At 36.5% G+C, this 16,139-nt stretch overlaps 1 protein-coding gene across 1 annotated transcript in view; it reads right to left on the reverse strand.

Moving 5' to 3' along the window:
* Window positions 1-7,260: 7,260 nt before the first annotated feature.
* The window catches only part of LOC144022107 (mannosyl-oligosaccharide 1,2-alpha-mannosidase IA), a 150,183-nt gene continuing 141,304 nt past the window's right edge, over window positions 7,261-16,139 (reverse strand). Inside the window, exons 9-12 of the mRNA XM_077526607.1 lie at window positions 13,691-13,910; window positions 11,747-11,919; window positions 9,886-10,001; window positions 7,261-8,295 (exon numbers count right to left, since the gene is read on the reverse strand). Of these exons, the coding sequence (XP_077382733.1) occupies window positions 8,145-8,295; window positions 9,886-10,001; window positions 11,747-11,919; window positions 13,691-13,910 (660 nt within the window). The 3' untranslated portion in view covers window positions 7,261-8,144. The remainder of the gene's footprint in view (window positions 8,296-9,885; window positions 10,002-11,746; window positions 11,920-13,690; window positions 13,911-16,139) is intronic.

A 16,139-nucleotide genomic window follows, 5' to 3' on the forward strand; every position in this document is an offset into this window, starting at 1 on the left:
AGGCTGCTAGGTTAGCATTCCAGACGTGCCATGGAAATTTACCAGAGCAAGCTGCGATGTGTGATTAGATCGTAATGTCATGGTGAATCAGTATGTGGCTCATGACCCAAGATTACTTTCAAGGAACTGTACATTTGTATGTTTGGTAGGACAGCAGCTACAGTTTTAGTTTGAAGATGTTGTACTCATTTGAGTTTTGTTGATATATCTTCTATTTTTTTTTAAAGGTGCATTGTGCCGTTTAAAAGGGTCATGTTAAAGCTTTTTCTACATCATACATGCTCCACCAATACCCAGATGAGTCCAAAGAGCCCTGACTGTTTTACTCTGATTGCATCTATCAGCTTTTATCTTCCCTTAGAGCAGGGGTGGCAAACTGCGGTCCTCGAGGGCCAGTGTCCTGCAGGTTTTGTAGATTTCCCTACTCGAAGTGCAGCTGATTCCAATTAACAGGCTCGTTATCAGGTTTCTGCAGAGCTTGCTGATGAGCTGATCATGAATCAGCTGTGTTGAAGAAGGGAAATATCCAAAACCAGCAGGACTGCGGCCCTCGAGGACCGGATCTCGCCGCCCCTGCCTGAGAGTGTGCGGACCCCCGCACACTGCACAGTTTCTTTGGTGAGGGCAGGAGCGGAGTTTTTCTTACCTCATTTGAAGTCATGTCTTCGTTTGTCAGCTGTGGCTGTCATTTTAAGATTGTGCACATACTCGCATGCGCATGATGAACGAGCATAACACAGATGCTGCTGTTACACTTTGGGCCAGAGGTGGCAGTCGTGAGTAAAAAAGTGACAAACTGCACAATGATACTTTAAGGAATCAACTGCAGTGCCATGGTACCTTGACTTACTACATTTTACAAGTTACAAAACCTCATTTGGTTGATTTATTGTCTATCTTTCAAGCGGAAATTTGAGTTACAAGGAAGCTTCAGAGAGGCTGCCATTCAAGTGAATCGTAACACACAATGGAGCAATTAAGTTTATTGAACGTGACTGTCTCTAACAGACAAATACAAAAAGCTGCTGATGTTCAAGTTAAACATGCATCACAAGACTTACAAAAATACAGTAAGTATAGTTACTGCAATTCATAAAACCAGTTTGTTTGTTTTTAAAAGTAAAAATGTAGAATTCAGTAAACTCTTCCTCCGCCACAGGTTCCATGTTTGTGGCTCACTATTTTGTGGATATATATATATATATATTTTTTAAATCCAGTTATAACTCCTGCGATTGGCTGGCAACCAATCCAGGGTGTACCCCGCCTACTGCCCAAAGACGGCTGAGATAGCCCCCCCCCCCGCGACCATCGTGAGGAATAAGCGTTCAAGAAAATGGATGGATGGACAGCTATAACTCAATTTTGTTCTGTTTATTTTGGGTGTAATTCCACTGTTGGCCAGTAGCTGGTGACACTATTTCGTTAACTAATAAATGGTCAAATTAAAAGAAGACTGAAAACAGGAAGTCGGTCATTTTCAAACTCGACCTTGTTTTTGCTGTAAGCGAAAGAGATTATAGAATGTTTTCTCTCCTGTCCTGCTTTTTACGCCTGCAGAAAGCAACAGCTGTTGCTTGGTTTTATAATGTGTATCATTGAACATGATTATTTATGTATAGTTTGAGAAAAAAGGATTTGTTTACTTTAAACAGATAGAGGGATTGTACACTGTTTTGTACAATTTTGTATTGCCATTGTAAATAAATACTGGGGGGGAAAAAAATCTGTGTTGACGTTGGAGTCCTTTCAAATGATGTCCAGGAATAACACCCAGTCACTCAATCAAAGTCTACATTGCTACCTCCTTCCTTACCATGAAAGTAAATGCGCTGATAAATCCAACAAGCTGTCGTTCGCCGCCGACTCGCGCGTGTTGTCAATTTACCGACGACGACGACGATGCGGCGTAACTTGACGACAGCTGGCGTAGTGCGGATGAAACGGGCCTTTGAACGCTTTGGAAAAAGACACACGAGTGGGCGGGCTGTCAAAAGTGACACGATTTACATTTTATCTCCTATTCGTGAACAATCGATCGTGACGGCTAAATTGTTAGACTGAACGTCTGTCGTTGGACACGTTATATTGGGGGTATGCCAAGGTTTACTCTTGAAAAGTATATTCAATAAGATCATAACGCATTTTAACATTCTGGACAGTTTGACAACTACCACTGTGCTTAATCAAAGGAATGTAAAAAAAAAGAATTACTTAAATAATGATTCAAGTAAAATGGAGGTGGAAGACAACCTTAAACATTTCTTGACAATAATATGTTACATGTGACCTCACTAGTTTAAACATGACATTCTGATTAATATTACATTTGTGGAAAATTATTTATGAAGCAAAATCCAGACATTTTGCCACTTGCTGTCGACTGAAGATGACATCAATGTTGCTCAGGCAGCAACCAATCAGAGCTCACTTTTTTTTTTCAAGCTGTGCTGTGATTGGTTGTTACCTGAGATCTGACCAATGAGCAACATTGATGTCATCAGTCGACGACAAGTGGTAAAATGGCCGCCCCCTGAGATGGATAATAATGGCTGGATTTTGCTGCTTAACTCATATTCCACTAACGTAATATTAACCAGAATATCATATTGAGACTAGTGGGGCTGCATGGAACATACTATTGTCAAAAAAATAAAAATAAATTAAAAAAAAGTTTGTACCATTTCTTGTTGTGGTTGTAGAAGTTTTGAATAAGCTCGATTTCAAAATAAGAGTTATATCATTTAAAAGGTGACCTGCCCCAGCAATGGCCCAATGCTAGTTCATCTTAGCTTATCTTAATGCTTTTGAAAACATCAAATGGCTTTTTAACGGTCCCCGTTTATGAGCCTCATATTCTCCACTTTGCGTCAATTTCATTCATCAGAATCACCGCGCTCGTTTGATAAGTCCCGAGCGACAGACGGAGCCTCGCTCGTAATGAAATAATTAATATAAAAGAGGCCATTATTTATGAAAATGACTTTACGCACAATTAGTATGATGTGAGCGTGGGCTTGGCCGTCGTTAAGGTAATGACATTCTCTGATTCCCACTATACGACGATGACGTGCTGTTTACCTCCCAGACAGGCTGTCATTAGGCGCACACAGACTCCACACACACATGTATAATACAGTATATGTATTTTTATATTAGGGGTGGGTGGAAGCATCCTTCACGAGTAGCAATACCTTGAAATAAGGCCGGGATCATCAATGCCTGTAAATCAAAACGCTCCATTGTCCCTCGCAATTCACAGCGAACACAGCATTGTAAACACACAAGGAAGCAGTGTAAATATGGATCTTTTTTTTTTTTTTTTAAGAAACCGCATCCAATTAAAAGCAGCAGCCGCTTAATTAAAGGATTACGCCCACGACATAAAGCCTCAAATGAGAGAACTTCATTACACGAAAGTACACATTAAGTCGTGGCACTCGTATAATTATTGGAGGGTGACGACAGACGGGCGTACTTGCAACAATGACACAAAAAGCATGACTAATAATATCATAATTGTTATTTGATGTCTCCAACCTGGATTTGGAATAATTAAACGCATGAAATTCATCTTGATCTTAAGGCTTACATAAGAAAAAGATGAATATTTACCATAAATGTTGCACTGTAAAAATGTGATTTTGTAACTATCATAAATTAAAATACAATAAATATGCTCATCTTTTATAATTAAAATTAAATTTCATCATTTTAGTATGCCAAGTTTACATACATTGATTTAAAAAAGGGTTAATTAAAAATGAAATTCTAATCAAATTAACATTTAATTATTGGTGACCATAGAATTTATATGTAATTAAAATCTAATAAAATTACATTATTAGCAATTCATATTTACCACAGGGTTTACGTGATAAAAATAAATTCAATTAACAAAATAAATTGTTTACCGTGGATCTTACATAATAAAAATAATCTTGAACTTTAAAATAAATAAATTAAATAGAGCACAGATATTGCATATTAAAAATTATAATGACGAAGTAAATAAATGACATGATAAAAAAACATTAACATTCAATGAATGAAATAATGTTGATCATCGGCCTTACATAACAAAAATTAAATAAAATCACAAAGCCCTTATGTAATGAAAATACTGAACATAAAATATTGTTTGTAGCAGATCTTACATCATAAAAATAAAATAAATCAAATTAATGTCCACCACAGCTCTCATATAATAATCAAATGAAGTCAAATAAATTCTTGTTGGCCACAGATCCCAAATAATAAATAAGATGAATGCTAATTTCGTCTGTGGATCTTACATAATAAAAATGTGAACACTTAATGTGCATGGTAGCATTAATCACTTTGCCGTTCTTTCTATAAAACAGTCAACACAAAACGACGTCTTTTGTTGCCTTTAAACTAACCTGACTTGAAATACTATTTTCAGTTTGGCATCTCCAACTATGAGATCAGAGGCCAAAAAAGGAGCGTGTCGTGGCGTCGTGGCTCTATTTTTAGCCGCATTAGCGTGCGATTATGCGTCCTTGCTCCCTTCTGAACGCTGCTGACAAGGTGTCGGGCCAGCCAGCGCGCGAGGCCTGGATGGCCTGGCACACCTTTTGCACTGTTGGCATGGCATCGTTGCGCATCGTGTTCTGACAAGTGCCTCTCAGCCCCCGTGGCTCTTCACACTGCACTGCCCACATACAAATTGTGCTCACTCAAACGCTTGTAAGCACCTCATAAATGAGCTACTTAGGATTCGACTCTTTTAAAGTTTTCTGGCTGCAATCAAATCTCTTGAATTTGGTAATTGATCTGACATTTGTTTCTTTTCTGGATTGTTTTCACAGATTTTGGCATTTACCAAATATAATGATTTTGGACACAAGCCGATTACCGGTTTGACGGTTTATCGTGGTTTCAAGAACCGCTAACATTAATCTCGCAGGGTACAATATAATTGGCTGCTTGCAGAGTTGAGTAAATGAGCCACTTCTTTGAAGTAATGAATTGGAAGACAGTTGCTTTTTATTTGTCTCCCTTCTCAGTGAACAGTTAAGAGGAGTTTGGACGTACAAGGACAGTTACAGATGATGTTTAATATGCATTGTGTTTATAAAAAACAAATAATAGCAAAAAAAAAAAAAAAGAAACACAGTGCCAGCATGTACTAGTTAGCCCCAAGAGCAACAATATTTTTTCTTAGTATATATATATACTTTTTTTTCCTTGTAAGATTGCAGCATTTAAAGTTTTACTTTATTTTATGACATTTTCCCCCTTGAAATCAATCCATGTTCTAATTATGACTTTTTCTTGAAAATGTAGGTCTTTTTTTCTAAAATAAATGATTATTATCTGAATATTTCACCATTATTTTTGGACAAATCCAACTTCTGAAGTTTTTTTTTCTCTTACATTTACGATGTTTCCCAAATTTCACATTCTTGAATGATCATGGCTTTAAAAGAAAAAAACAAACAAACAAAAAAAATTCCTGAACATTACAACCCTGTATGATTGATTTTTTTTTTTCTTGAAAAATATGTTTTTGCAACAATAGCACAACTGTGTCTTCAAAATATTGTTTTGTTCCTGAAGATTACATTTTTTTTTTCTGGCAAATACTGGTACATATTTTATTTAAATTATGTATTTTTAGTTGTCATTTTTCTTTACTAAAAATAACTTGTTTTTGAGCAATATTTTTTTTCCTTTAAAAAAAAAGATTTTCCCCCCTTTCTTCTCGCACTCATTTTTTTCTTTTAAACAGACATTTCTTCGTCATAACATCACTTTTTCTAGAATTTTCTTTCATTTATGTTCAAAGTAGTCAGATTTTTCCCTCAAAACTTTTTTCTTGTAACATTAATATATGTTTTGATTGCTTAATAAATGACGTACTCATACATAAAGCAAACATGTTTTTGAAGTATTCTGAACATCTTCGCATAATATGATTACAAACTTTTTGAATCATTCTTTACATTGTAGAAGTGACACTTATTTATAGACTGTCAGAAAAAAACCTGCGTGCTGTTAAAGGGAATGCACGATATGCAATGCGACAAAATAAGCGTCACTTGTCAAACTCGATGAGTTGAGAGCGGCTTGAAAACTTTTCATGTCGGATGATGACAAATGTGTTTACCAGCGCACAGAAGAGACGTTCCTGTTGTGTTGTTTGTTTGCCGTGCGTCGCCGTCGCCGTCCCAGAATACATCTGAGAGCTTTTTTGAAAAGCGCTTCTTTGATTGGCGTAAAGACGCTCGGTGGGTGTCGCGTTGAAGGAAAGTGGAGCTGTCGTTTCAACCGCCGCCTCGCGCCTTGCCTCGTCGCTATTGATGCCTCCCTTTTGCTTTCATTGGTCTTGTCGCGTCGTCCGACTCGACAACGACAACATATGGGATACACGTTGCAAGTCTTAAGTAGCCACGAAATGCACAATTATCAACAGCGGGCAGAAATAAAGATGCACATCACACGCTTGTTAACTACGCAGTAGAAAAATACACAAGACTCAGATGTGCTAAAAATGTACAATATACCCTTTGAATGTGTACAAATACATCCAATAAATATACAACGGTGTAGCTCCTTGGAGCGGCTACTGCCGGAATGCTCATAAAAACTTGCCAGCAGGTACTATTTAGCCCCAAGGACAACATGAGTAGCCAATGGGTCTGTTCTAAAAATAGCTCACCATTTATTTATTTAAACTTAACATGATACATGCTTTTTCTGTACCAAATATTCTATTTTTTCTTAAACAAAAATATTGGAGGAAAATTTTTTTTATTTACCCAAATATTTAGAAAAAAAAAACTAATTTAAGAGCTGTAATTTTAATATCGTGATACAGCAATATTTTTGTTCACAGTTTTATATTGAATCTAATATTGGCCCATGCCTAAGTATGAGGACAAAAACAATCCTGTCAAGAAGTCAGAATGTAGAAAGTTGCAATGTTTGTCCCAATATTACTAGTCAAAGAAACCAAAAACATTTTTTGTTATGAATTTTCAGACTTTAAATAGTAAAAAAAAAGACACTCTCAGTCTTTCACTCATTTAAGTGTGGCTCAAAAAAAAAAAAAAAAGTCCATCATAAAGTTGATCTGAATCACTGGCTTCAGATTCATTCATGTTATCGGACTGTATAATAAACTTTTAATCATTTTCTGATTGATTCTGCAACTGTGCTGATTGGTCAATTCTTTCAGTCATGTGACTAAAGTCAGGAAACAAAACACAAAAACAACGCAAAACAAGTTCTTTTTAAAGGTACAAAGTTGCACAGCTCTTTATTTATTTATTTTTTTTAAATCAGTATTTGAAAATACTCAACAACCAAAGTTAAACCAAACATTAATAAGTTGTATCATAAGAATCCAAATACCGGCAAAAAGTAGACTTAAAATCTTAATACTTTTGTTGTTTTTTAAAGTTAATTTTCCTCCTTTTTCTTACGGAAACACCTGAGGGAAGCAAATCAACTGGAAAAAAAAAAGAAGAAATAATATATATTTTTTTTTATGTACAGCACTGATAAAAACAACAAAAATCAGTGTTGGTAAGAAACTGGAAAAGAACGAAGGTGAAAACGCATTTAGGCTTGGGATCCATTATCAGAAAGGCTGCGAGTTCCCAAAAAAGCCAAAACAGAAAAAAAAACAAAAAAAAAAACAAGCATCTTTTTTTGTCTACAATGGTCCCAGGATGCATAAGACACTTTCCTGACATTTTTTTTAAGAGAGTTTCAGCAAGAAACATGACATCAACAGCATATTCTGGAGCTCTCAGTAATTCTTATTACAATTCAATGCGTAATTTTGACTGCAGGAATGCGGCGGAGGAAAACAAATCCTTTGGTCAGCGAAGCAAAATCATTCCTTTGAAAAAAAAAACAAAATAAAAAAAATTCTGACAAACTCAAAAGTGGTTTTCCCGACATAATAGAGCTCATTTTCCTCACAGAGGAAAGAAAAAGTGTCTGACAACGTTTCGTCTTGATTGTCCACCCGGAAAAAAAAAAAAAAGAAATTTGAAAGATTAGAATATACAATCACAGCGTGTAAAAACCACCACGTACGTCCTTTACTGGAAAGGAACTTGAACGCATCCCTCGGAGCTGCGTGGTCAGACGGATGCAAACGCGGGCGCTCATCCCGACAGCTTGCTCTTGTCCTGTGCGGCGGTCGAGGGGTCCTGCAGGCAGCTCTTGCGCACCACGGGCAGCGGGTGGGCCTCCGTGTTGAACACCCAGTCCTCGGGCGGGAGCAGGTCGTCGTCCGAAAACAGCAGGTACAAATACCTGTGAACGGCAAAAGTTTCAGGAGGAAATCGTCATGACTGTGCTCAGAAATCAAATGTATCACTTGTATCTTAAAATGGATGTCAACCTTGAATATTTATTGACAATAATATGTTATATGTGACCTCACTAGTCTGAACGTGACATTCTGATTATTGATATTACATTTTATTTATCTTATTTATTCTGATATTACATTTTTGGAATATGAGTTATGAATGATGATGAATGATGACATTTTTGTCCATCTCAGGGGGCAGCCATTTTGCCACGTGCTGTCAACTGAAGATGATACTTTTGATGATCTAAGACTAATAAAAACTAACAGAACCGCCGTGAAAGCTAATTAAAACTAACTAAATTTTAAAAACAAAATTTCAAAGCGAAATAAAAGCTAACTAAAATGAAAAATTCCCAAACTATAATAACCCTGGTTGTTACCTGAGACCTGAGCAACATTGATGTCATCTTCAGTCAACAGCAAGTGGCAAAATGGCCGCCCCCTGAGATGGATTAAAAACGGCTGGATTTTGCTGCTTAACTCATATTAACCAGGATACCATATTTAGTGTATTAGTGGGGCTGCATAGAACATATGATTGTCAAAAAAGAAAAAAGAAAAAAAAAGGGTTAATTCCTCTATAAATCAACTTTCCCCATTGAAATGAATGGAAATGCCATTAATGCGTTCCTGAGAAAGAAAAATAGCTGTATAAAAATCAAGGTTATAGTAGTTTAGAATTTTTTTATTTATTATAGTTATTCTTTATTTCATTTTAATATATTTTTTTAAAATAAATGTATTCTCATTTGTTTTAAAGCACAATTTTAAATGCTTTGTTTTAGTTTAGTTTTATTATTTTATTTAGTGTTTTTTGTAATATATGGAGTATATTTGTACAAGAGTAAAAAAGTGTCACAAAGTATTGCTAATAAAGTGAACTACAATTCTATACATAGTTTCAGTTAGTTGTTATTTTTTAAAGCATTTTAGTTTTTATTTTGTTAGTTTTTGTTAACTATTACAGTTAGTAGGGGAATCTTCAGTTGGTGTAGTCAGTCGGCATAAATTTACTTGAGTGTCTCTGAGATATTTAGTGTATTAGTGGGGCTGCATAGAACATATGACTGTCAAAGAAAAAAAAATTTGGTTGACTTCCTCTTTAAATCAACTTGCGCTATTGAAATGAATGGAACTGCCATTAATGCGTTCCTGCGAAAGAAAAATAGCTGTGTAAAAATCAATCTTATAATAGTTTAGAATTTTTTTTAAGTTATTCTTTATTTCATTTTAACATTTATTTTTAAATACATTTATTTGTATTTGTTTTAGAGCAGATTTTTAAATGCTTTGTTTTAGTTTAGTTTTATTATTTTATTTTGTGTTTTATTTTATTTTTTTTAAATATATGGAGTATAAGAGTAAAAAAGGGTCACTAAGTATTGCATAATAAAGTAAACTACAATTCTAAACAGTTTCAGTTAGTTGTCATTTTTTTAAAGCATTTTTGTTTTTATTTTGTTAGTTTTTGTTAACTATTATATCCACAGTTAGTAGGGGTATCTTCCGTTGGTGGTGCATCAACTTACTTGAGTGTCTCCGAGAGGAAGAAGCTCTGCTGCATGTTGTCGTGACTGTCGGTCAACGTGTAAACGTCGCGGATCCCCGAGAAGCCCGACTCCACTCGGCAGTGCCGCTCCAGCGCCTGAAAACGAGACGACATCAAACAAGATATTCGCCGATGTCATCTAATGTGGGTGGAGCATGGCGTTAACGTTTCATGATGATGATGTGTCCCTTTGTAATCGTATTCAAACGACGCACATACACCTGAAAAGTCGAGCACAATGGAAATCCCGAGCGAAACACAACGAGCCTAATGGGGAGTGTCCGAGCTAGCCGAGCGGATTAGCGCGGCGTTAGCTACAAAGGGATGCCTCGCGCACGCTAATTAGCCGAGACCCTGACGCGCTAATGCTCCGTGTTCAACCTTTGTGCTGGTTAATTAAAGGCCCGATCGGCGCTTTTGACTAAATGAAAGCGAAATCCATCACGCTAACCTTCTGCTCTTGATGACAAGCTAATGTACATTAATAATAGCGCGCCTCGCACAAGCCTCACCTCCGGCTTTAATCTGCATGATAGCGGGCGCTGCTACTTGGAGAGGGTAATTAGGGATGCTAATGGGGTTTAGCGTGAAAGGTGAGGAGTTCAGTTGGTTTAATAGCACACACTAACCTGACACAATCTTTGATAACTTTTTTTTATATTTGGTATGAGAAGGAACAAACAGGAAGTAACGTTGGAGGCAGGACACAGTTCCATGTTTTTACAGCGTAAACAAACAAACATTTCATTGTGAAAAAAAAAACAGCTTTATTCTCACAACAATTTTTTTTTTTTACCATAGTCTTTGTGATTTTTTTAAAATAAAAAATTTACTAAAAATGTTTTCTCGAATGTTTTTTTACAATTGTTTTCTGATTCCGTTATTACTTTAGTATAGTTATAAAATGCCTATTTAAAACAATATTCTCAACTTTATCGTAATACATTTTCAGTGTGAAACCAAAGTTCTAGCAATATTATGACTTTTTTTCCCCCTCAAATCATTAGAACTTAATATGTTAAACTTTTTGTCTTGAAAAAAACTTTGACATATTATGACCTAATTTTGTGAGAGTACATTTTTCGTAATAGTACTTTTTTCTCTTATTGTGATAAATTATTATTATTATTAAGTTCTAATTATCAAAATAGCCATTTTTTCTCCTTGTGACGTACCTTTAATTATCAATGTATAATTTTTCTTGTTAGCAGAGTAGAATCATGTTAGACTGTGTCTAATTTGTAACTAAAAAAGTTATTGTAACATTTTTCTCATAATTGCTGAATGTCATTAAATTACTACTTTTAGTTGGATTTTTCATGAAAAGAAAATGGATTTTTCTCTGCATTATTATCATAAATGTGCGAATTTTATTGGAAATTAAATTCTTGTAATACAAAGACTTTTCTCCTAATATTAAAAATTTATTTCTTGCTAGATTATAACTTTTTCCCTTGGTAAAAATATACATTATTTCTTGGTGTCATGTTTTGGGTTTAGTTTTTTTTTTTTAGTTCTTGTTTGCTTTTGGGCCCATTGTGGTTTGTTTTTTTGTAATTTCCTTTGTCTGATTAAGTGTGATCTTGTCCACCTGTGCGTGTCTACTCTCCCTCGTGTCCCTTGTTGTGTAATTAGTTGATTTGTATTTAAAAAAATATATATATTTTAAATTCTTGTTAGATAACTACAGATTTTTCTTAATTTGAAAAAAAATAAACTAGTTTTCTTCCTAATGTTCCGACTGTTCTTGGAAAAACTGCTGGGAGACATTGAGTCTGTAAATGACGATTGATTGAGTTCAATACTTTCTTTCACTTAGTTGTATTTTTATTTTTTTTTACCTCCACCGCCTCCCATCCCCACTCCCTGTACTTGGGGTCATGGGTGAGCCTCCACATGTACATGTAGCTCTCGATGACCTCGGGTCTGAGGATGTAGTATCTGTCGCTCAGCCGTGTGGCCGTGGCTTCGGCGCCGCTGTCGAAACGGAACGCTTCGGGTCCCAGTTTGGTGGCTGGAAGGAAAAAAAAAAAATCAATCAGCACCTCCCTCCTTTTACACTTGATTTCTTTCTTTTCACCCACTCACACAAACACACAAACTGACATGGTCTCTCGGGCGGGGAAGCGAACCTCAACCCACACCAAACAGCACCGAAGGAAAGTGACGGTTCCACTTCTCTACCCGGGGGCCCGCACTTGATCAATTACTTCATATCAGCTGGAATTATCAGCAGACCGAACACGCTAGTGTTGAAATTTGTTCATTTGGAAAACTGCCAAATATAAAAAGAGACTTCAAGCCATTCTCCACAATTTGGTACAACATAGTTTTCAATCTTTTAAAGCACCACGAAAGACAGTCTATTGACTAGGGATGTAACGATAAGAGCGATATCGTGATATTTTGATACTAAAACTGCCACAATATGGTCGTCGTCATGTTCACGATATTTAAATGCAACACTGTTAAAAAAAAGTCAGGTTGATTTCCATTTGTGCAGTTCTAGCACCCTCTGGTGGCTAGTTTTTTAGTGCAATTTAATTTTCATGAGGGATGTTTTGGCCCTTCTGTGTTGAAAATCTACACTAATTGTCAGATGAAGGGGAACCTAATATGCCTAATGCCTGTGAAGCAAGTCAATATGTGGAGGAAACTCAATGTGTGCGTGCATTAACAAAATAACATAATAATAATAAAACATAATATAATATCCATCCATCCATTTTCTTGACCGCTTATTCCTCACAAGGGTTGCGGGGGGTGCTGGCGCCTATCTCAGCTGGCTCTGGGCAGTAGGCGGGGGACACCCTGGACTGGTTGCCAACCAATCGCAGGGTACACAGAGACGAACAACCATCCACACTCACACGCATACCTCGGGACAATTTGGAGCACTCAATGAACCTGCCATGCATGTCTTTGGAATGTGGGAGGAGACCGGAGTACCCGGAGAAGACCCACGCAGGCACGGGGAGAACATGCAAACTCCACCCAGGAAGGCCGAAGCCTGGACTCGAACCGGAGTCCTCAGAACTGGGAGGCGGACGTGCTAACCACTCGCCCACCGTGCCGCCCTCATAATATAATAATAATAATAATAATAATAATAATAATAACATAACATTGCTGTTATGTACAAAAGCACAATATTGTGCTTTTTTTAAGTATGAGCTCTTTTTTTTGTACAATATTGTGACCTTTTCTACATATCGCCAACCTCCCCACAATAACATGATAATTATCGTATCGTGATAATATCATATCGTGACATTCGGATATCATTACATCACTACTATTGACAGCAAAGACCATTTTTGTCTCTAAAGTAAAGACTAGAGCACAAAATGAGAAACATTCAAGGACGATAAAAAGTAAGCAAAGCCAAAGACAAAAAAAAAAAAAAAAAAAAAAAGACTTTCCGTCTTTATCTGTCAAAATGGTGTCCCATTCTGGCTGACGCAAACAATGGCGATAAAGACAATGTTTGCTCATTGAATGGCATCGTTAAAAGTGTCACAACATCCAGTTTTTCTCTCTAAAAAGATGTCTGGAGCAAAACCTTTCATTTGAGTCACTCAAGCGTCACTTAGGCACACTTGAATTATTCCACTCAACTCGATATATGCCAAGGACGCTCGTGTTTGAGCAGCTATCATTTCAAGCTCAACACAACTTTGATTCCGTTTGGATTCAAGTGTGCACGCATTTGACTGCATAAACGTACGGATTTAACAAACGAATGTAAACGGTGACATGCGGAGCAAACTTTTCGACGTTCTCACCCGAGCGATCGTAGCTCTCGTGACAGGTGTGCGTGATCTCGGCGGCCAGGTCGAGGTAGTGCTGCCGCTTGTCGGGCGCGCCGTCGTCGGCGCCGATGCCGATCATGCCCCCGGAGAAGCAGGCCAGGTGGCCCATCTTGTGGTCCAGGATGCCCCCCCGCCACTCCGCCATGTAGGTCAGGCCGCCGGGCGACTTCTGCACCAGGTTGCTTTCGATGGCCTGTCAGACAATACATGTTACAAAAAATATGTTAGAAAATGTCTGAGTTTTGAAGTAAATCAGATTTTTTTTTTTTTTTTGTAAAGGATTAAAAAAAAAAAAAAAAAAAAAGGGAGTCTGAAGCAACCCCCTTCATTCCCCCGGCTGTATTACTGGATTTTGACTGATTTCGCAAGAGCCTTATGTTCTAATGTTCTATTGCTATAAAACAAAAACAAAAACATGAAACCTACCAAAAGGAAGATTAGAGTTTCTTCTTTCATTAGGAAAAATAAAGTATGTTTCTATCTGTTTCCGTTTTGCGCAATTAGAATTAGAATATAGCTAAGTTTCATCAATATTCACATTCCTGGTGAAAACACTGTCAAAAAGAGCTTGTTGCAACATGGCCCTTGCTGATCTCTTATGCTCTGCTGCCACCTGTTGGCTGTTTTTTTTTTTTTAATAATAACCATTGATTTAAGCCGCCTCTTCATGTCAGAATTGCATAAAAACAAACACAAAAAAATTTAAATACGTTTCTGGGAGTGGTGGACAAAGTATTAAAAAAACTTGTTTACACTGAGTTTAGTAAACAAAATAAGATTAGTAATAATAATTTCATAATAATAAGATTTACTCGCATTTACATTCAAGCATACTTGAAAATATGTTTTAACGTACTTGTAGGCTAAATGTTACAAACATAACATATTTTCCCATACTGCCACAGGGTATTACTTGAGCGAGTAAAAAAAACCCACTTTTTTTAAAGCACTTGGGCCACATTTTTTTCCCATAATGCAAAGCGGTATTTGGCATTATGGGGAAAATATACTATGTATGTAGCATTTAGCCTACAAGATTAGTTATTAGTGGATGTATTTTAAATTATTTTGAGTGAACAATAATTACACGGTAATACAAGCTGTAAACTGACAACTTTTCATTGTGTCCCATGAAACCACAGAATCACATATCTGCAGTCATGTGAAAAAATGTGTAGGTGTACCTAATATTGTGGCTTGCCATCTTATATTTAACATTAGCACAACACTAAAGTGCAAACCTGCAGATTATCAAATGAACACAACTCATCTGCCTTAATACAACAAGACCAAATGAAGCAATGTGTTTTATAATAATATTATGAAAAGCTAATCAGGGAATAGAATAATTGGGCAAAATGTGCTCTTGTTCCAAGCGCTCTTTTAATTAGCGCCATACTTTTATTTAAATGCCACACCTAATGAGTTGCGCTGCGACTTGGACCTTCGATCTGGCTCGCCATAAACGCACGCGCGCGCACACGCACAAAGCTCTTAACTTCATCTGATAGCAAACACGCACACACTCGACCTAAGCCTTTTAAATCGCACATCACGGGGGTAAACCGGCGCGATTGTAATTAGCGCCCGCGCTTCTGGCTTGACCCTCGTTTTCATGTTGTGTTTTTTTCTTTGTATAATTGCAGCCTGAGGGAATGTGCTCATCTCCAGCAATGTACATCATTTTTGGAGTTTTATTTTTAATGCCATCATCCTTCTGTCTTCGCCTTCCCCGAAGACCAGTCCGAAGAGAGAATGTCTGGAACAAGCGTGGCACTTTGGCGTAAAGCATCTCGACACCCACAGTAAAGCAACCGCACACTCAAAAAAATAAAATAAAAATAAAATTAATTATGTATGCATGGAAGTTTGAGAGGGATTTGGACTGAAGAATCATATGCTAATGGTATCTTTTGTTTTTCATATAATTGAAAATGTCAGACCTTATAGACAAAGCTGAACCTTATAAAGGGCATTGGGGACACACTACAAAAAAAACAAAAAACAAAAAAAAAACAAAAAAAAAACAAAAACAAAAAAAAACGCTTCAATGTTGTTAGAGAAGTCTTTTTTTTTTCCTAATGAAAAAAGCCAACATTTAATGATTTTGTCTTTTTTTTGTTTCCAGCTATGTGAAAGTCAGATATTTATTTATTTATTTATTTATTTATTTATTTGTTTGTTTTTAAGAAAAATGTTTATATTTTTTCACAGAAATTGTTGCATTTTTTTGGGGGGGGGGTGAGAAAACAGAATTATTGTTATTGTTTTTGTTTTTACCTTGTATTTTAAACATGAAATTCCATATATGTTGACAGAGACCAAAGCATCCCTGACCTGCATCATACGGAAAACATATTAGTACCTTAATTAAAATGTTAACACTTTAGCTTTTCGGCCCCATTTTTAATGAGTCTAAATT

The sequence above is a fragment of the Festucalex cinctus genome, chromosome 7 (genome assembly GCF_051991245.1).
Source record: "Festucalex cinctus isolate MCC-2025b chromosome 7, RoL_Fcin_1.0, whole genome shotgun sequence".
Taxonomy (NCBI): domain Eukaryota; kingdom Metazoa; phylum Chordata; class Actinopteri; order Syngnathiformes; family Syngnathidae; genus Festucalex; species Festucalex cinctus.